Here is a 14,757-nt window from a genome sequence, read left to right as displayed (position 1 = left end):
TTTTTTCACAGCACATGTGTGTTGTGCTATGACAATAAATACAGGACAGACAACAAAAATGAGGTAAGAAAAGTGTCACTTGCTGTGCAAAAGTTTATAAACATTATCCAGTTACTGTGCAGATTAATCTATGGCATTGTAACAGGAACTCTCCTGAACTGAGATTACCATTTCTAAAGCTGGTGAGCAGTCTTGTACATGGGTGCATCAGTGTGGTTAAACCACTGCTGCCATTACATTTTTTCTTGTTCTGCATGTGCTAAATCAGATTCTTGAAAGAGGGTTTGCTGTCATAAATTCATTAGTGTAAATGTGTGTTTGAAGAGGAGGTGGGAATCAAGTGTAAAGTGACACTGCACAACTGAGTCTAATGGAACTAAATTGTTTACTTGAAGACTGACAAATAGAACAACAGATCCAGGGAACAAGTTGGCCACATATGAAACTACGTTTTAAAAATTCCTTCTCATTCGTGTCTGCGAGTGCAGCGACAGGCCGGCAAAGAGGGAGAGAGCCAAGAGAAGACGAGAGGGCGCCTCCTATCACGAATCAAGCCAGTCAGCTCACAGCGACTTTGAGGAAGATTTTTCAAATGTTTGCAGATGTTGGCATATTTTGAGCTGTTTTTTTATGTGGCGAAGGGAAGAGCCTGTGCGGTTGAGTGTTGTAAAAACTCAGCTTTGCCTTCATCAGGCAAGGCCAAATCACACAAGGCGAGGGAGCTAAGTGATTGTTAGTAGGCAAGCCGCGTGAGCCTTTGATCTCTCCTAAATAAAAGGGAAAGCCTCACGTCGCGCAGTGCTGATTTCAGTACCGTAACGTCACCTCTTTGATGCATGGAAATATTGTGACATTGTGTGGGATGAGTTCTTTTGTCATGCTTTCAGAAGGCTGCCTTTTCAAAGAGAAGAGTGAAAAAAGGAACAGCTTGTAGGGAAGGCATGGTTTCACAAGGAGCTGATATGAAGGTGTATCTAGAGGGCTCTGAGCAGCATCATGAGACCGGGGGTGTCTTGCATCAGAAAAACACTGTAAACTTGTTTACACATACAGTAGTAGTATTCATACTGTACATATATTACCAAGCTTTGCCACTCTGTTGGCCTTAATTTTGCAGAAACATATTCATGGATATCTTATACAAAAACCTGACAGCTCTGTACTAAAGTTTATAACTTACAGTACATCCTCAGTGGTTCCTGATCTCCCTCCCTGTCAGTGGCAGAAGCACCGGTGGCATCCTCTGCGACCTCCTGCTCCACCTGCCCCCAGTAGTTCCTGCTGCCAGGGCTGAGGCTGTGCGGCCGTGTGGAGCGAGCAGGGCTGCCAGGTTCCTCAGTCCCCTCGCTAGGCGTCAGGCTAGTCTTGTCCAGGCTCTCCTGGCAGTCCTGGGGCTCCAGGCTCCACATGCCGACCTCATCCTCCCCCTCTGATCCCATTGAACTCACTTGCTCAGCATCCACTGTGAGAAGAAAAAGAAAAGAGGAAATTTACGAGGGAGGCTAAAGACACTGGCTCAGGCTGACGGGTTTAAATACTCATTAGGGACATATGATTTTGCAACACTACATCATATTTTTAAGCATGTTAAAAATCAAATACCTTGAGTGCAACTCTTAGGTCTACATCAAATAAGATTTAAATTATTCTTTTGTGTCCCGATATGTATTTATTATTTTTAGACATGTGTTTCTTATCATTTCAGACAGCATTCAAGTGGTTGAGCTGTCGATTGTGATCAAAACAAACCAGAGACAATTCTGCATCACTTTAGAGAGGTGAAACAGAACAGAGGAAAAACCAAACCAGACATTAAAAAATGTTTTGTACATTCTGAACTATATCTATAGAGGTCTTTTGGACTTCACTATTATTTGCTTTAGTTTTTCTATTATATTTCTGTATTGAAGACAAATGAAACTGTCATCAAGTGAAGCTGTTTGATGTGCTTGATATTTTTTTATGGCTTTGTGTGGATCAATACAGGCAGACTCAGCACGCAACATACACATTTGTTTAAAGGAGATCCAGAATATTTAACTGGGCTTTCTTCTTTTACGATATAAAACTTCAGACACAGAAATATTAAGTATTAATAGTCATTACCGATCAATGCCGGTGTAATTTCTAAAGAGATGGTTTTAATCTGACAGTACTGAGAGTGAAACTTGGTTTTCATCTGTAAAATGAAAATATTGAACCATTTAAATAAAAATATATGTATCTAATTAAAGTCATGACTAAAATAAGCACATTTTCTTACTTGGTTCTTAAACCTCAATCAAAAAAATTGTTTGACTGTTTAATATTGTTATCAATTATTGTAATTACGCACTTCTAAAAATAGCTAACGAGAGGATTTGCCATTTGAATCCCTTAAAATTTTCTGGAAATGATTCACAGAGCAAAACTTATTCACACATGTGGATTGACAAGTATGTAGCAGAAGCCCGAGGGTCAACAAAATCAGAATAAAACAATCCTGCACACTGTCCTCTTCACTTGTAATAAGGAAAAATGTTTAATGAAAAAAATAACAATCTTCCAGTACACAGACCTGCTTCAGATTATTTTTCATTTAAAAATTAACGTGCTGAGGGTCTGTGTATTTTTTAAATTAGAAATAACCCCAGGAAGGTAAACTAATGAACTGTACAGAAACATTGTTCTAAAACTTTTCCTGATTGCGAGTGAAGAGGACATTTTTTCTGTTCTGAGTTTGTTGAACTTATACAGTTTACACGTGTAATTGCTCTAAAAGAACACAATCGACGTGACTTTAGAAAACTCTGCTTTTACGTATAAATTCACATGCACGGTATGTGACTTGCGGTGTATAAGGGATATAGAGCAGCAGTAAGAAGAAAAGATAAATAACATATTGTAATTTAAAAGTGTACCCTCTGTGCCCAGACTGCAGCGAAACTGGAAAGGCGCATTACTTTTTCCCATGGCAGAGACAATAAATGACAATCACAAACACATGCCCGGGATTTCAGATGTTGGCTCTCATTTCCAAATACTTTTTTTGAGGACTCGCTGTTTCTCTCTCGCTGATTGGCAATATCTAATCACGAGTAAATAATGACCATTTAAGAACACAAATAGACTCCTTGCCAGCACTTTTGAATTATACCATCAGAGAAAGCCAACCCGTTGTCAAGAGGGGAACATCGACTGTGCCAACACGGAGACGACCAATTCTTCTTTTTGTGTTGTGAAAACAAAAGTTTCTGATCAGTATATGATGAAGCTCGCAGCAAAACTTCGTCATGCTTCTTATTAATTTAAAATAAATTTTCCCCTTTAGCCGTGAGAGTCTTGTGCCTCTTTTCATCACATCAGAGTGCAAATAAGGTTTCACAGCTCTTTAAATTTTTACCAAACACAAACAAAGTTTATTCATTAAACTGTCAAAACAACTCTCAGTCACCCTTGAAAGACTTTTTGTTTTTGTTTGAGCCATTCCAAATGCACCCTTACTGGCTGGTGAGCACGATAATTGATGAGCTTTCAGCTCGTCTACACATTCAGTTACGCCCCACAGCTTGCAGTGACAAAGCCCGGAGACAGGAGACATTTTAGCAAATCTACCTCACTGACTTTACATCTAGAAGATGCAAACAGACACAGATAACAAACACACACACACACACACACACACACACACACACTCACTCTGTTACTGAAAGACGAGAAGAAAAGAATGTGGGGGGGGCAGTGCTGCATAGGGGCCGGCCCGCAATCACAAACACACAAGCCTAAAATATAAACCTCTGAGGATTATATTAGCTAATCTCGATATTTAACACCTACACGTGTATCTGTATGTGTCAGCAAGTTGTGTGTCTTGCCTCAGCCCCAAGACACCAAAACTCTGATTCACAGAAGCTAGTCATCCTGTCCGCTGCTCCATGCTGCTAACATGGGGCGGAATGACTTGCTCTTCTTATGGGGGGTGAAATTGGTCATCAAATGAGCTTCCCCACAGCAGACAGCTACGAAGTTATATGATGTAGTTGAGGTCGACCTATCAGCCCTGCAGGAGTTTCCTGGGATGATAGGGACATACCGCTGGGCCCGAAAACAGCGAAAATCTGGTCCGGATTAGCATCAAATTGGCTCTAATTTTCCCTCCCATGACAGTGAGTGACACTGAGCCTATATGTGCTGTCATTAAAGCCGAATGGCTTTCATTATCGAGCCTGCTGATTTATTTATTCGGATGGCGACTGCATCCTTCAAATGGGTCTTTTTTCTGCTGGAGCAGGACAGCTAAACCTTTGAACAGCACAGGCGGTTTGGGATTGCCTGCAAATAGAGATCTTATGTCAAGGTACAAAGGAGTTTAAGAGCGATGAATTCATGCAATGTGCGAGAGTTTTAAGAATGTGTAATTTGTTGGAACAAAATAACACACAGCTCGGCACAGTAGAAAACAGTCCACCGCTATTGTGCATGCACTGTAGTGTGCGTGGGAAGAACATGACTCATATCCAGAGAGTGCTAACTGAACTGTGCTGCATCATGCTTGACAATGTCGATCACTCTGTCTTTTGGGGATGGTTTCTGATGGTTTGACAACAACAGCGTGTTAAGATCAAACACTGCAGAACTATTTTAATCTGCGTGTTGCTTTCCCTGCCTGACAGTGACTGAATATCTGAGAGACTGACGGCCTGCCTGCCATCTGAAGCCTAAAAAATGGTTCTCCAAAGGCAGACAGAGTTGGACGCCTGAATACATTCATGAGCAAATTTGTGTGTCACATGGAAACAGAGTTTTTACACAGCCACATTAAAATGCAAACCACACAAAAACACACACACACACAAAAGTCATATAAGATACAGGGAAAATCATCTCAATATGTCGTTTTCACCGTCTCACAACAGCACAGTGTCCGTTTATGCGCTTTTCTAATTCTGCACTGTTTATATCCCAGAGGGCACTCACTGTATAGCAACATGCTAGGCTGCAGTTTATTTTACGATGCACATATGTGATCTGGTATTGACTGAGTAATTATGTGGCTAAAGGGTAAGCACGCAATAAGTACCTAGAAATTACCTTGTTTGTTGCTTTTGGTTTTAAATGGCAACAAATGAGGCCAGGCCCAATTTACCGCACAATGTAATTGTTACCATTCAGTTGATTTTTACAATCTAAAATTGTTACAAAAAAGCCAGAATAAAAATGCAGTATAATCAGCACTATTTAATAGATTTTAATTTTTCACATGAGATAACAACAGCCCAAGACATAACTTCTTATGCAAATATCAGTTTAAGATAATTTGGTAACACCCAAACTGAGCAGACACATTAATTGATTTTGTGATACAACCCCAACACACACAATACATGTACACCATCAAAGTCACCTTTCAATTTAGGTGGGAAATCAACTCAAGCATAGTGCACCTGTTTATTTTTTTTGTTTAACCATTTTTTTGTCTTCACTAAAGTTTCATGTCAAATTACTTTTTTAAGCAGGTACATCAGTGAGGAGTCCTTTAACTAACCAGAACAAATGAGCTCCATGTTGCTCCTCGGATGCCACATTACACTAACTTCTGACACATTTTAGAAAGAACATAATGTAGGCGGCAAAACTGTCAGAAACAAGACAAGACTCATATTACACTGAGGCATAAAGAAGAACTTACTGATCCATCATATTTTTGACACAGAACTCCTTATGATAACAAAAATATGTTTAAAACATTATTAAAATTATTTGGTTTGAGTTAATATCTGCAATAATGCTTCTTCTATTCTGTTAAAACAGTGATAGTTTCACAGGTGACTGCTTAAAGAGCACCACTTGCTATTTTGAACTCAATAAATTACCACATGAGGGTCATGGACACCCACACGCTAAACAAAAAGCGAGCACAGGAAGATGTGTGTATTGTCATTTTACAGTACCTATGTGAGCAGCTCAGAGACGAAGTGAGTCCATATTCATCTGCAGAATGTACTCATGTTGACAACGGTGACCTCCCTTAAAATATATCGCAGAAATCAAACTTGCCATTTAAAAAAAAAAATCTCACATGGCAGCTCTCATATTCATACCTGCTGTCTGACATTCGTACGATGAGTCAGAGGAGGACCGCAACTGAGAGCAAACACCTCCCACCTGATCTCCTTCATCTTAGCAGCGACTCACTCTCTGTGTGTCGCAGGGTAATAGTTCTGGCACCTACAGACCTGTTTGGTTTGGTTTGACTTGCCCCAACAACACGCAGAGAGAAGAAATCACACTGATGACCATGTGCCAATCGTGTCTTATGCACCTGTGTTTTTGCACACGCCCCAAATACACACTTGTTCCTTAGACATTTTCTGCAACAAAAAAAATATATATAAAACTGTTTTTTCACACAAAGAGATATGATTTCAAAATGTTGAAGAGAGTCTGACACCAGTAATATTAATTCGCTCTGCAGAAAGCTCGGAGCTGCATTTCCCTCTCGGCGCTTGCCACATTTTGGAATTCAACTTTTAATTTTAATGCATCCAAATGTTTTACAGATTATATCATGAATGCTGACGGCAAATTGAGGATTGAATGCTCTAAATTACATGTTAACCAATCGGAATGGTGGTAATGTGATGTTTTGCTGCACTTTTATTGCATTGCTGTGGCCGGAGAAAAGGAAGTGCAAACATTCTTGTCTAATGATGGTGAAAATAACCACAAACACATTGATATGAAAGCCTAAGTCTCACAGTCAAATTTTAGTTCAAGTGATTACAGTCATGTCTTTGCTGGTTGACAGCGAGCCACACGCATAAAAAAAAAGAAGTCTCCAAATGGCTGTTGGCGAGAATAAATGAGACTGAAACTGTGACACTGCGATGGGGATTGTAAAGGTCATATTAGTGTGACGGAAGAGATGCTTAAATGCGTGTGGTGCAATATGTGATTTTGCATTTTGCAATGTGTTTGGTACACAGCGCTGTGGTGTGCATGTCAGAGAAAGGGGGTGACGAGAGTGAGACAGAGACACCGGTGCGTGAAGAAAATACAGCACAGTGCATGGAGAGAACAAGACGTGGAGAAAGAGAGCGATAAAAGTAAAGATGGAGGATCGAGGAATTACTGAAGAAAAAGTGAGAGGGAGAAAAAGAAAGAGAGAGAGGAAGAGAGAGACAGAGAGAGAGAGAGACAAAAAGTGACAGTGTTAAACTGTCCCTGACACAAATCCTCCAACTGATGTCGAACTGTGAAAAACACAACTGAGGGAAATTCCCTAGATGCACACACACACACACACACACACACACACACACACACAAACACAAATACACAAACACACACACATAAAATAGGGTATAGAGAAATTAGAAAAACAAACAAACACGACATGCATTGGGGGAACAAATGGGGAGAAAGACCGATCTGCTGCTGCAGAGGACGCAGCATGATCAAACACAACAAAGAAAGACGTGACAATAACTGCGTGTGTGTGTGTGCTGAAACGAGGCTCCATAAATATCTGAATTGCAGTCAGAGATAGAAAAGTTCAAGCCCAGTCACGCCTTTGTGCCTTCAGATGTCCCACTCATTAGGAGACACCACCCTGTCAGAGCATTTAAACCACCACCACCACAGAATGTGCAGAGGGACCGAGGACCAACATCTGCACTTTGAACGACGCAGAGGCGCACACAACAATCAGATCAAGAAATAAAACAACAAGCTAATTTCCACATATTGATTAAGGCACAAAGACAGAAGCACAACAATGCAATTCTGAACACTGAGCAGTGAGTCTTTAAATTGGCAACAAACGGCATATTGAAACTATTTTGCCTTTGTTCAGTGTGGTTTTTTAATGATTCTGTTCACTAAGGGCCCTTGTGACACAAAAACAGAATCCCCTTTGGCATTTTATTAGCTTCAAAGCCACTGAGCCATTCACTGATAACACTCACAAAGTTGATTTGTCAACGAGTTGCGCTTTTAGTGTGACTGTGTGCTGGTGTTAGTTTCATTATTCACATACGAGTTCTCAGTACGATTTCAGGGGAGGCTCAGCGAATCAAAGAGCAGCCCTGAGTTTAACACGCTGTGGTGTTGTGTATAGCTGCTATGGCCGCCCAGAAAAAAGGGCTCAGACATCTGAAAATCGATTGAGATCAGCAGCACTGATCTGTTATTCTCTATCTACATGTCACATCACTGCACAACACAGTGAACCACATCTGCTTACTGGAAACCTGCTCGCATGTGACTTCAAATACAGACTGGTTAAACCAACAGCAAATTAGCAGAATTAATGTAAAGCAAAACCGCCAAACAAACAGTTAAAAGCTCTAACTTACTGTACAGTCTGCGTGTGGGTGCAGGGCAACCTAATCTACCTCGTGATGAAACTGAGAAGGTAGCAACTTTGCTGCTCCTTTTTTTTTTTTTTTTAATCATCCACCTTCAGTACTTAACTGTTTTTTTTCTTCTTTACATCTGATAGGTCTAATCTCCTCCTACTCATGTTTGCACTTTGCCCATGCGTACTGCACATCTTTCATTGCTCTCCATATACATCTGAATATGTGTGAATTCACGTTATCCAGCTAAGTGGCTACAATTGCCAAACGTGCAAATTCCAAATGCAAAGCACAAACACGACATCATGGACTATCATTAAACCTGCGCCCAAGCAGCATTTTCTGTGCTGCCATGTCTGCAAAATTGATGCATTTCAGAGAAAGACAAAAAGTGACAAATGGGTGTGGTGAGAGAGAACATGGACAGGAAAAGGGTCCCAAATAACTTGTGGCCTAGACCAGTAATCACACCACAAAGGTGCATACATGTTTGTGCTGTTGAAACAGTGAGAAAACTGTGACTCATGTGAAGGTGCAGCGTACTGAACTGACACGCATGGAGCGGCAGTGTGAAGAAGAGAGAGAGAGCAACACACACACAGGGTATACTTTCATCCCCTCTTGTAGATCCCACTCGAGCTATGTATTCTTAGATTGTGGTGAGTCAACTCCAGACATATATGAGATATTTTTGTAGCCTATAATGATGTTAACTTTTACAAAGTTGATAGCTGCTCCCACTTCGAAATTAATAGTGTACATTTCTCGCAGGTAGAGATTAAAGAGGGAGTGATGCTTGTTGCTAGATAATTAGCTTATCATATAGTGTGTTATTATGATAACTGTTATCTTCCTCAACGGATACTGTGGCCTGTTTTCGTATGTATGCTTTTTTAAAGTGCAGCATCTGAGCTATAGGAGTTACCCAAAACACACCACGGAGGGTTAAAAATGGATGAGCACTTCAGTCAAATTTTTCTATGGATTCTTTTCCAAGTTGGTTTTTTTCTAACCACAGACGCTTGAAAAAAGTGAGGAGGAAAACGAAAATGAATAGAGATCACAGATCATATTGTATAACATTTTGTCTATGACACAAGTGCTTTCCTGTACCTGTCTCTTGTGGTTTACCCAGTTAGAGACAAAAAATGATCACCAAAAACTGCTACAACAATAGACTCACTGCTCTAATCCTAACACCTACCATGTTAGCTGTTTACCAAACAGAGTCATCAATTCGCATGCAAAAAAAATTGCAGCAATCAGTTTTTCTTTTCGCAGAAATGACACAAGGTGTGAGTGAAGAGGTGTGCAAAGAGCTTTTGTGGTTGTCTGTGTTCTTCCTCTGGAGGTTTCCTGTATGCTGCTGCCTACATGTTTGCCACCATGTTTACCTGTCCTGTCGACCACCACAGTGACATTTGTCAAAAGAGAATTACCTTGTGTGACAGCAACCTTTATCTTCAAAGCAAATACGTGTGGCTGTCTGCGTTTGTGACATTTTTTTTAACTTTGTCGGAAGCTTTGATAAGGAAGACACTATTCTCTATGGTAATGCTGTAGAGAGAATTTTTTTTTTCTTATTTGTTCTATACTAAGGATAAAGCAGTTTTATATGTATAAAAATATGAATAAATAACTGTATCTTAGTTGGATTCTACAAACTGCGTCAGCTAAGAATGGTCATGCTTTCAACTGTTTCTTTTTTTTTAACAGTGCTTGTTATCTCGAGACACTGAAATATTATAGATATATTATATGAAATTCCACATCAAAATGTCTCAAAGCGACTAGTTCTTAGTTGTACATTTTCTAAATGTTTCCAATAATGTTCAAATGTGCATTTCCGGGTAGAGCCATCTTTTGTTTTGTTTTGACTGAGAGACCGCAAAAATTGCACACTCTGCATTGAACTCGTTCATTCTAGTCTTTGAATTTGAATTGAGTCGTTCTCTCAGCAATTTAACATCCAGAACAATCACACTGTTCACTACAATCGTCAAGACTTACAGCCTCCGATCTCATTCATTGTCTCGTTCTCACTTCCTCATTAAATATCTGTCATAAAATCTCACACAGGCTACAATTTCCACTGACCTATTAAAGTTAAAATAAGAAACGGTGTTGATATCATTCTGGACTTCCCTACAATGTCATGCTGTATTGTGTCATTATTGTGTCATTTGACTCATTTACCGTGTCAGTGACTCACCAGCAGTGACAAACAGACTTCACTATTGTATCTGCAGTATACTGTGCGAAAGCTTGAGCTCTGTGTCAGTGCACCGTAAGCCTCTGTGCGTGCATCTGCTGCACTGGAAGTAGGGTGATGTTGATGAGAAAAGGTTAGTCGGGTTAAAAGAACACGTTATTTTGAGCTGGCCCTCTGCCGCCTCCTCCTGTGGCCCGCGCTGGTTTTCCGTGTAGCGAGGGATCGGTGCTGGAATGCAGTAACGGTCACAGAGGGACCCACGCGCTCACCACACTGTGAATCAAAAACCAAACTCCACTTCATTAGGCTCCTGTCATTGCAAAGACTCTCACACCACTCTATAAATACCCCTGTCTCCCCCCTCCAAATTTGTTTTCCCTCTTTTTTCTTTACACATGAAAATGCTCGGGGACCGTTCCAGCTGTCTGATGTGGCTCTTTATTTTGTACGTTGGCGCAAGAAACCACACAATAGTGGCTCCTTTTGAATATTAAAACATTCTCTGACGGAGCACAAAGGTTCTTAAGTTTTTTAATAGGGGTGCACGCTAAATAAAAACTTCGCTTTGAGCTTAACAGCTATACAATGTGGGATCTGGTTAGTTCGACTCGAGCTGCGACTTTCAGTTACTACGGGAGATTTGTTTTGAGGGTGAAACAAATATGTCTGGTATCCCACTGACTTTGTCTACATCTGCATATAAGGTCTGTTAGAGGTGTTTTGCAATATGCGGTGTTCTTGAAAAGAACAATTTAATGCATTAAAGCCCAAAATGTCTTCATCTAACCACTCAAAGTAGATTTAAAACACAAAGAAATAAGAATTTGGAGAAAGCCACATTATAAAAGATCAGAGCAGACCATATGAAGGTATTACAGCAACATCAATTCCACTGTTATTACAGCTCTCACTGCCACTGCAACTGACAATAATAATAATTTGCTCTGTTATTCCACCTCACTTTAAACCACTAAAAGTAAAAAATAAAAGTCCTGACAGTCCGCAAAGGAAAGACGAGAACAGACCGCTCTTGGCCTCAGAAGTCATTCAGTAAAATTAGAATGTATAAAAATGTGACTGTATCTAAATATACTTTGCCTTATAATGATAAATGGCCTAATAGATGCAGCCTGACAGTCAGTTCCTGCTTGGTTAACGTACAGACGGGGCGCCATCCTCTGGCCCACATTGACATTACATCCTCCAGCCGAGAGATGATGATACTCTAAAACATTTCATGTGACCACATGTGACCTCCATGGCTTTGAAACATAGAAGACATGCCTTTCTAATGTGTCACTCTGCTTTTATTTTCTTTGTCTTTGTCTCAGTTGTTCCTCACATGTCTGCAAACACTATCTTACTTTCTTCTCTCCGTCCCCGCTTCCCTGTCCCTTTTTTTGGTCACTTTTTCTGCCGCTCAAGCACGCACATATAAAGAAACACGAGCAGCAAAAAGAGGAACGCACAGTCGCACAAACTATCACACACACACACAGGCTATTAAACTGGTCTTTTTGTGGTTAAGAAGTTCTGATTAGGGAGATGTATGAGTCATATTGCATATTAATTTACACACATCCTTATGCTTGTTAGTTGCAGCTTGATGTACTTGCGTGTGTGTGAGAGAGAGTGACTGTGTGTGCTGTGCATGTGAAGCCCGAACCAACGCCTTGAAAAAGAAACTAATTAAAGTCATGGAGAAAAATGCAATGGCAGCAGAACCGCACAAGAGAGTGTGTGCATGTCATTACTGACCTGGAGAAAAAAAATGATGGCAAGAAGAGAGAGAAAGGGAGAGGGAGAACAAAAACCTCAACCAGCGAAATAATGTATATAAAAAAAGACTCGACAAGAAGAAAGGTTTAAAAAGCAAACTTCGGGAGTTTAAGAGGATCTTTGATGTGTATCAGAAGAGGAAAGCAGCCTTGCGACTGGGACGACAGTAATTTTAAGTCGAAGCAGAAGGCTGGCTGGCTGGCTGACTGGCTGCCTGGCTGACTGACTGTGGGCTTTGATGGCGCTGGCTGTTTGAAGTGGTTTTCGGGGGATGGGAGCAGCGTGTGGTGTCAGTGGGACAGGGGAGGCGCTCAGGGAGGGGGGGGGGGGCATGGTGGCGACAGTGCAGGGCTTGGGGAACCCGGGGCTGGGAGGAGGAGCGGAGGATGGATAGATGGAAGGAGAAGGGAAGAAAGTAGGAGAAGGAGTGGATGAAAATGTAAGAAAGGGTCAAAAGGGATAGAGGGTGGGGGAGTTGAGATACAAGGAGATAAAGAGGAATCAAAGGGGCGATAAAGAAGAGACTCACACATAGTGAAAGGAAGGCAACAGATGACAGCCAAATAAAGCCGCAAATCTGAGGAAGATGTGACAATGAAGTAAATGAAGTAAAACTTCCAGAGCCCCGTCCCAATATCAGGCCTGGACACATTCACACCTACCCATTACTTGTATCATTTAGATGACGTTACCTCCCTCTGATATGCTGCCAGGCAGCTTTATGACTTACTTCCCCCTCCATCCCTCCTGCAATTCTGGACACATGCACCGTATAATCATAACTGCACTGTTTCGCTGAGGTACCCAAGTTGACCGCACTGCCGAAAACGGAAAATAAATCGATTCTTTACAGCTTCAGAATGTTTTTGTCCCCCTTAGCTATTCATTATCATTTCCATCAATGACTGGTCTATATAGTTAAAAAAAAAGACCTCTCTGGTCTTGTCATTTTGCAACACCATCAAACAAACCATAACCTGTCAAGAACCATGAGAAATTCTATAAAAACGATGAGATAAGACTATCTACTAGATTGTTAGACAGTGATAAATGACAGAGTTGACCAGTGCATACTGATTAACTTCGCTGCTTCCTTTCTCGCACAAAATATTTCCGGTGCATGGATCCTGTTCCTTATCATACCTGAACTTTAAGCGATTAATTTAAGTGATCTAATAGTGCATGCTGCAATATCTTTGCAAAGTGTGTTAAAACCTGAAAAAAAGACAACCTTTAAAGGCATAAAAACCACCAGCTATGTTTTTTTTGTAAGTGATCTAATTGACAGAATGAAAGAACAAAATTATTGCCTTTGAGGCAGCAGCTGCAGAGGCCATCTGCCTCTGAAAGTGTCTGGTGGTGACAAAGTGGAAATGTGCTAAAATGAAATGTTGCTGGCAAAATAAAGAGTGAGGGAGTGAGTGGGAGGGAGTCAGATAGGGTGATAGTAAAATTTATGAACTTAAGACCAAAAGCCTTGACCGATACAGGTGGGCCTAAGAAGTCAGTGGAGTGTGTTCGCTTCATGATGGAATGTGTTTACTCCATCCCAGGTAATATGCGTGTGTGCAGTATCTGTGTGTGGGATGTACAGGTCAGATGAAGGTGGTGGTGCCAGGTGATCACAGGTACAAGGAGAAGTGGGAGAGTCAGCTGGCTGACCTCTCCCAAAGAGCCTTTCTTATAGGCAGTCCAAGTTTTGTTTTTTTTTCTCACCTGGGCGGATAGAAGTACCAACACTTGGTGGACATTATATAGCAAAAGATATACATTTGTTGATTTTAAGACTCTGCTTATGTATAGTGGTGATGCCTTTAATATCTGTAGTTGTTCCAGTGTGTAGACTTGAGAGTAACATTTCATTTAATGGGTCTGCAAATTTTATGGGAAAAAGCGGTGGTAATTACAGAGTTACATATTTAAAATGTATCTGAAATTACCCCCCAATTACCACAACTAACTCAAAATGAATTGAAAATCGCTCTAATCAATTAGTGGCCTGCTAAGGGAATGTTAGACAGGAACTAGTCCGAGGTTAAGCTGAAACAACTCACTTAATTTTAGTGGCCTGCTGAAGGGGAAGTTAGAGAGGAACTAGATGGAAGTTTCCTGGAAATATACTAAAGAAATTACCAGCTATTTATAAACTGCTTCTGGGAAAATAGAATAATGATGGAGCAATTTTCAATAAATATTGAGGCAATTATTGTGGTAATTTTGGGGTAATTTCAAATACTTTGCTTGGTTAATACCACCTGCTTACCGTGAAATTTCCAGACGTAAAATCAAGTGTAATCGGATTTAGTGGTGAAGTCGCAGATTGAAACCAATGAAAGACAGCTTGCCTTATCCTCCATTGCAGTGGCTCATTCTCAGGTAATGGAAACACAATTTTTAGTTTCAGGTGACAAGTTGGGGTAATGCTGT

The 14,757-nt window shown here is 40.7% G+C and overlaps 1 protein-coding gene across 2 annotated transcripts in view; it reads right to left on the bottom strand.

Moving 5' to 3' along the window:
- The window catches only part of LOC115583161 (zinc finger E-box-binding homeobox 1), a 34,269-nt gene that overhangs the window by 6,724 nt on the left and 12,788 nt on the right, over nt 1-14,757 (bottom strand). For both annotated transcript variants that reach the window (XM_030419666.1, XM_030419667.1), the window contains one exon: nt 1,181-1,462. In XM_030419666.1, coding sequence (XP_030275526.1) covers nt 1,181-1,462 — 282 coding nt within the window. The remainder of the gene's footprint in view (nt 1-1,180; nt 1,463-14,757) is intronic.

This window comes from Sparus aurata, chromosome 6, assembly GCF_900880675.1.
Source record: "Sparus aurata chromosome 6, fSpaAur1.1, whole genome shotgun sequence".
NCBI classification, from domain to species: domain Eukaryota; kingdom Metazoa; phylum Chordata; class Actinopteri; order Spariformes; family Sparidae; genus Sparus; species Sparus aurata.
This window is presented reverse-complemented; position numbering and strand designations above follow the sequence as displayed.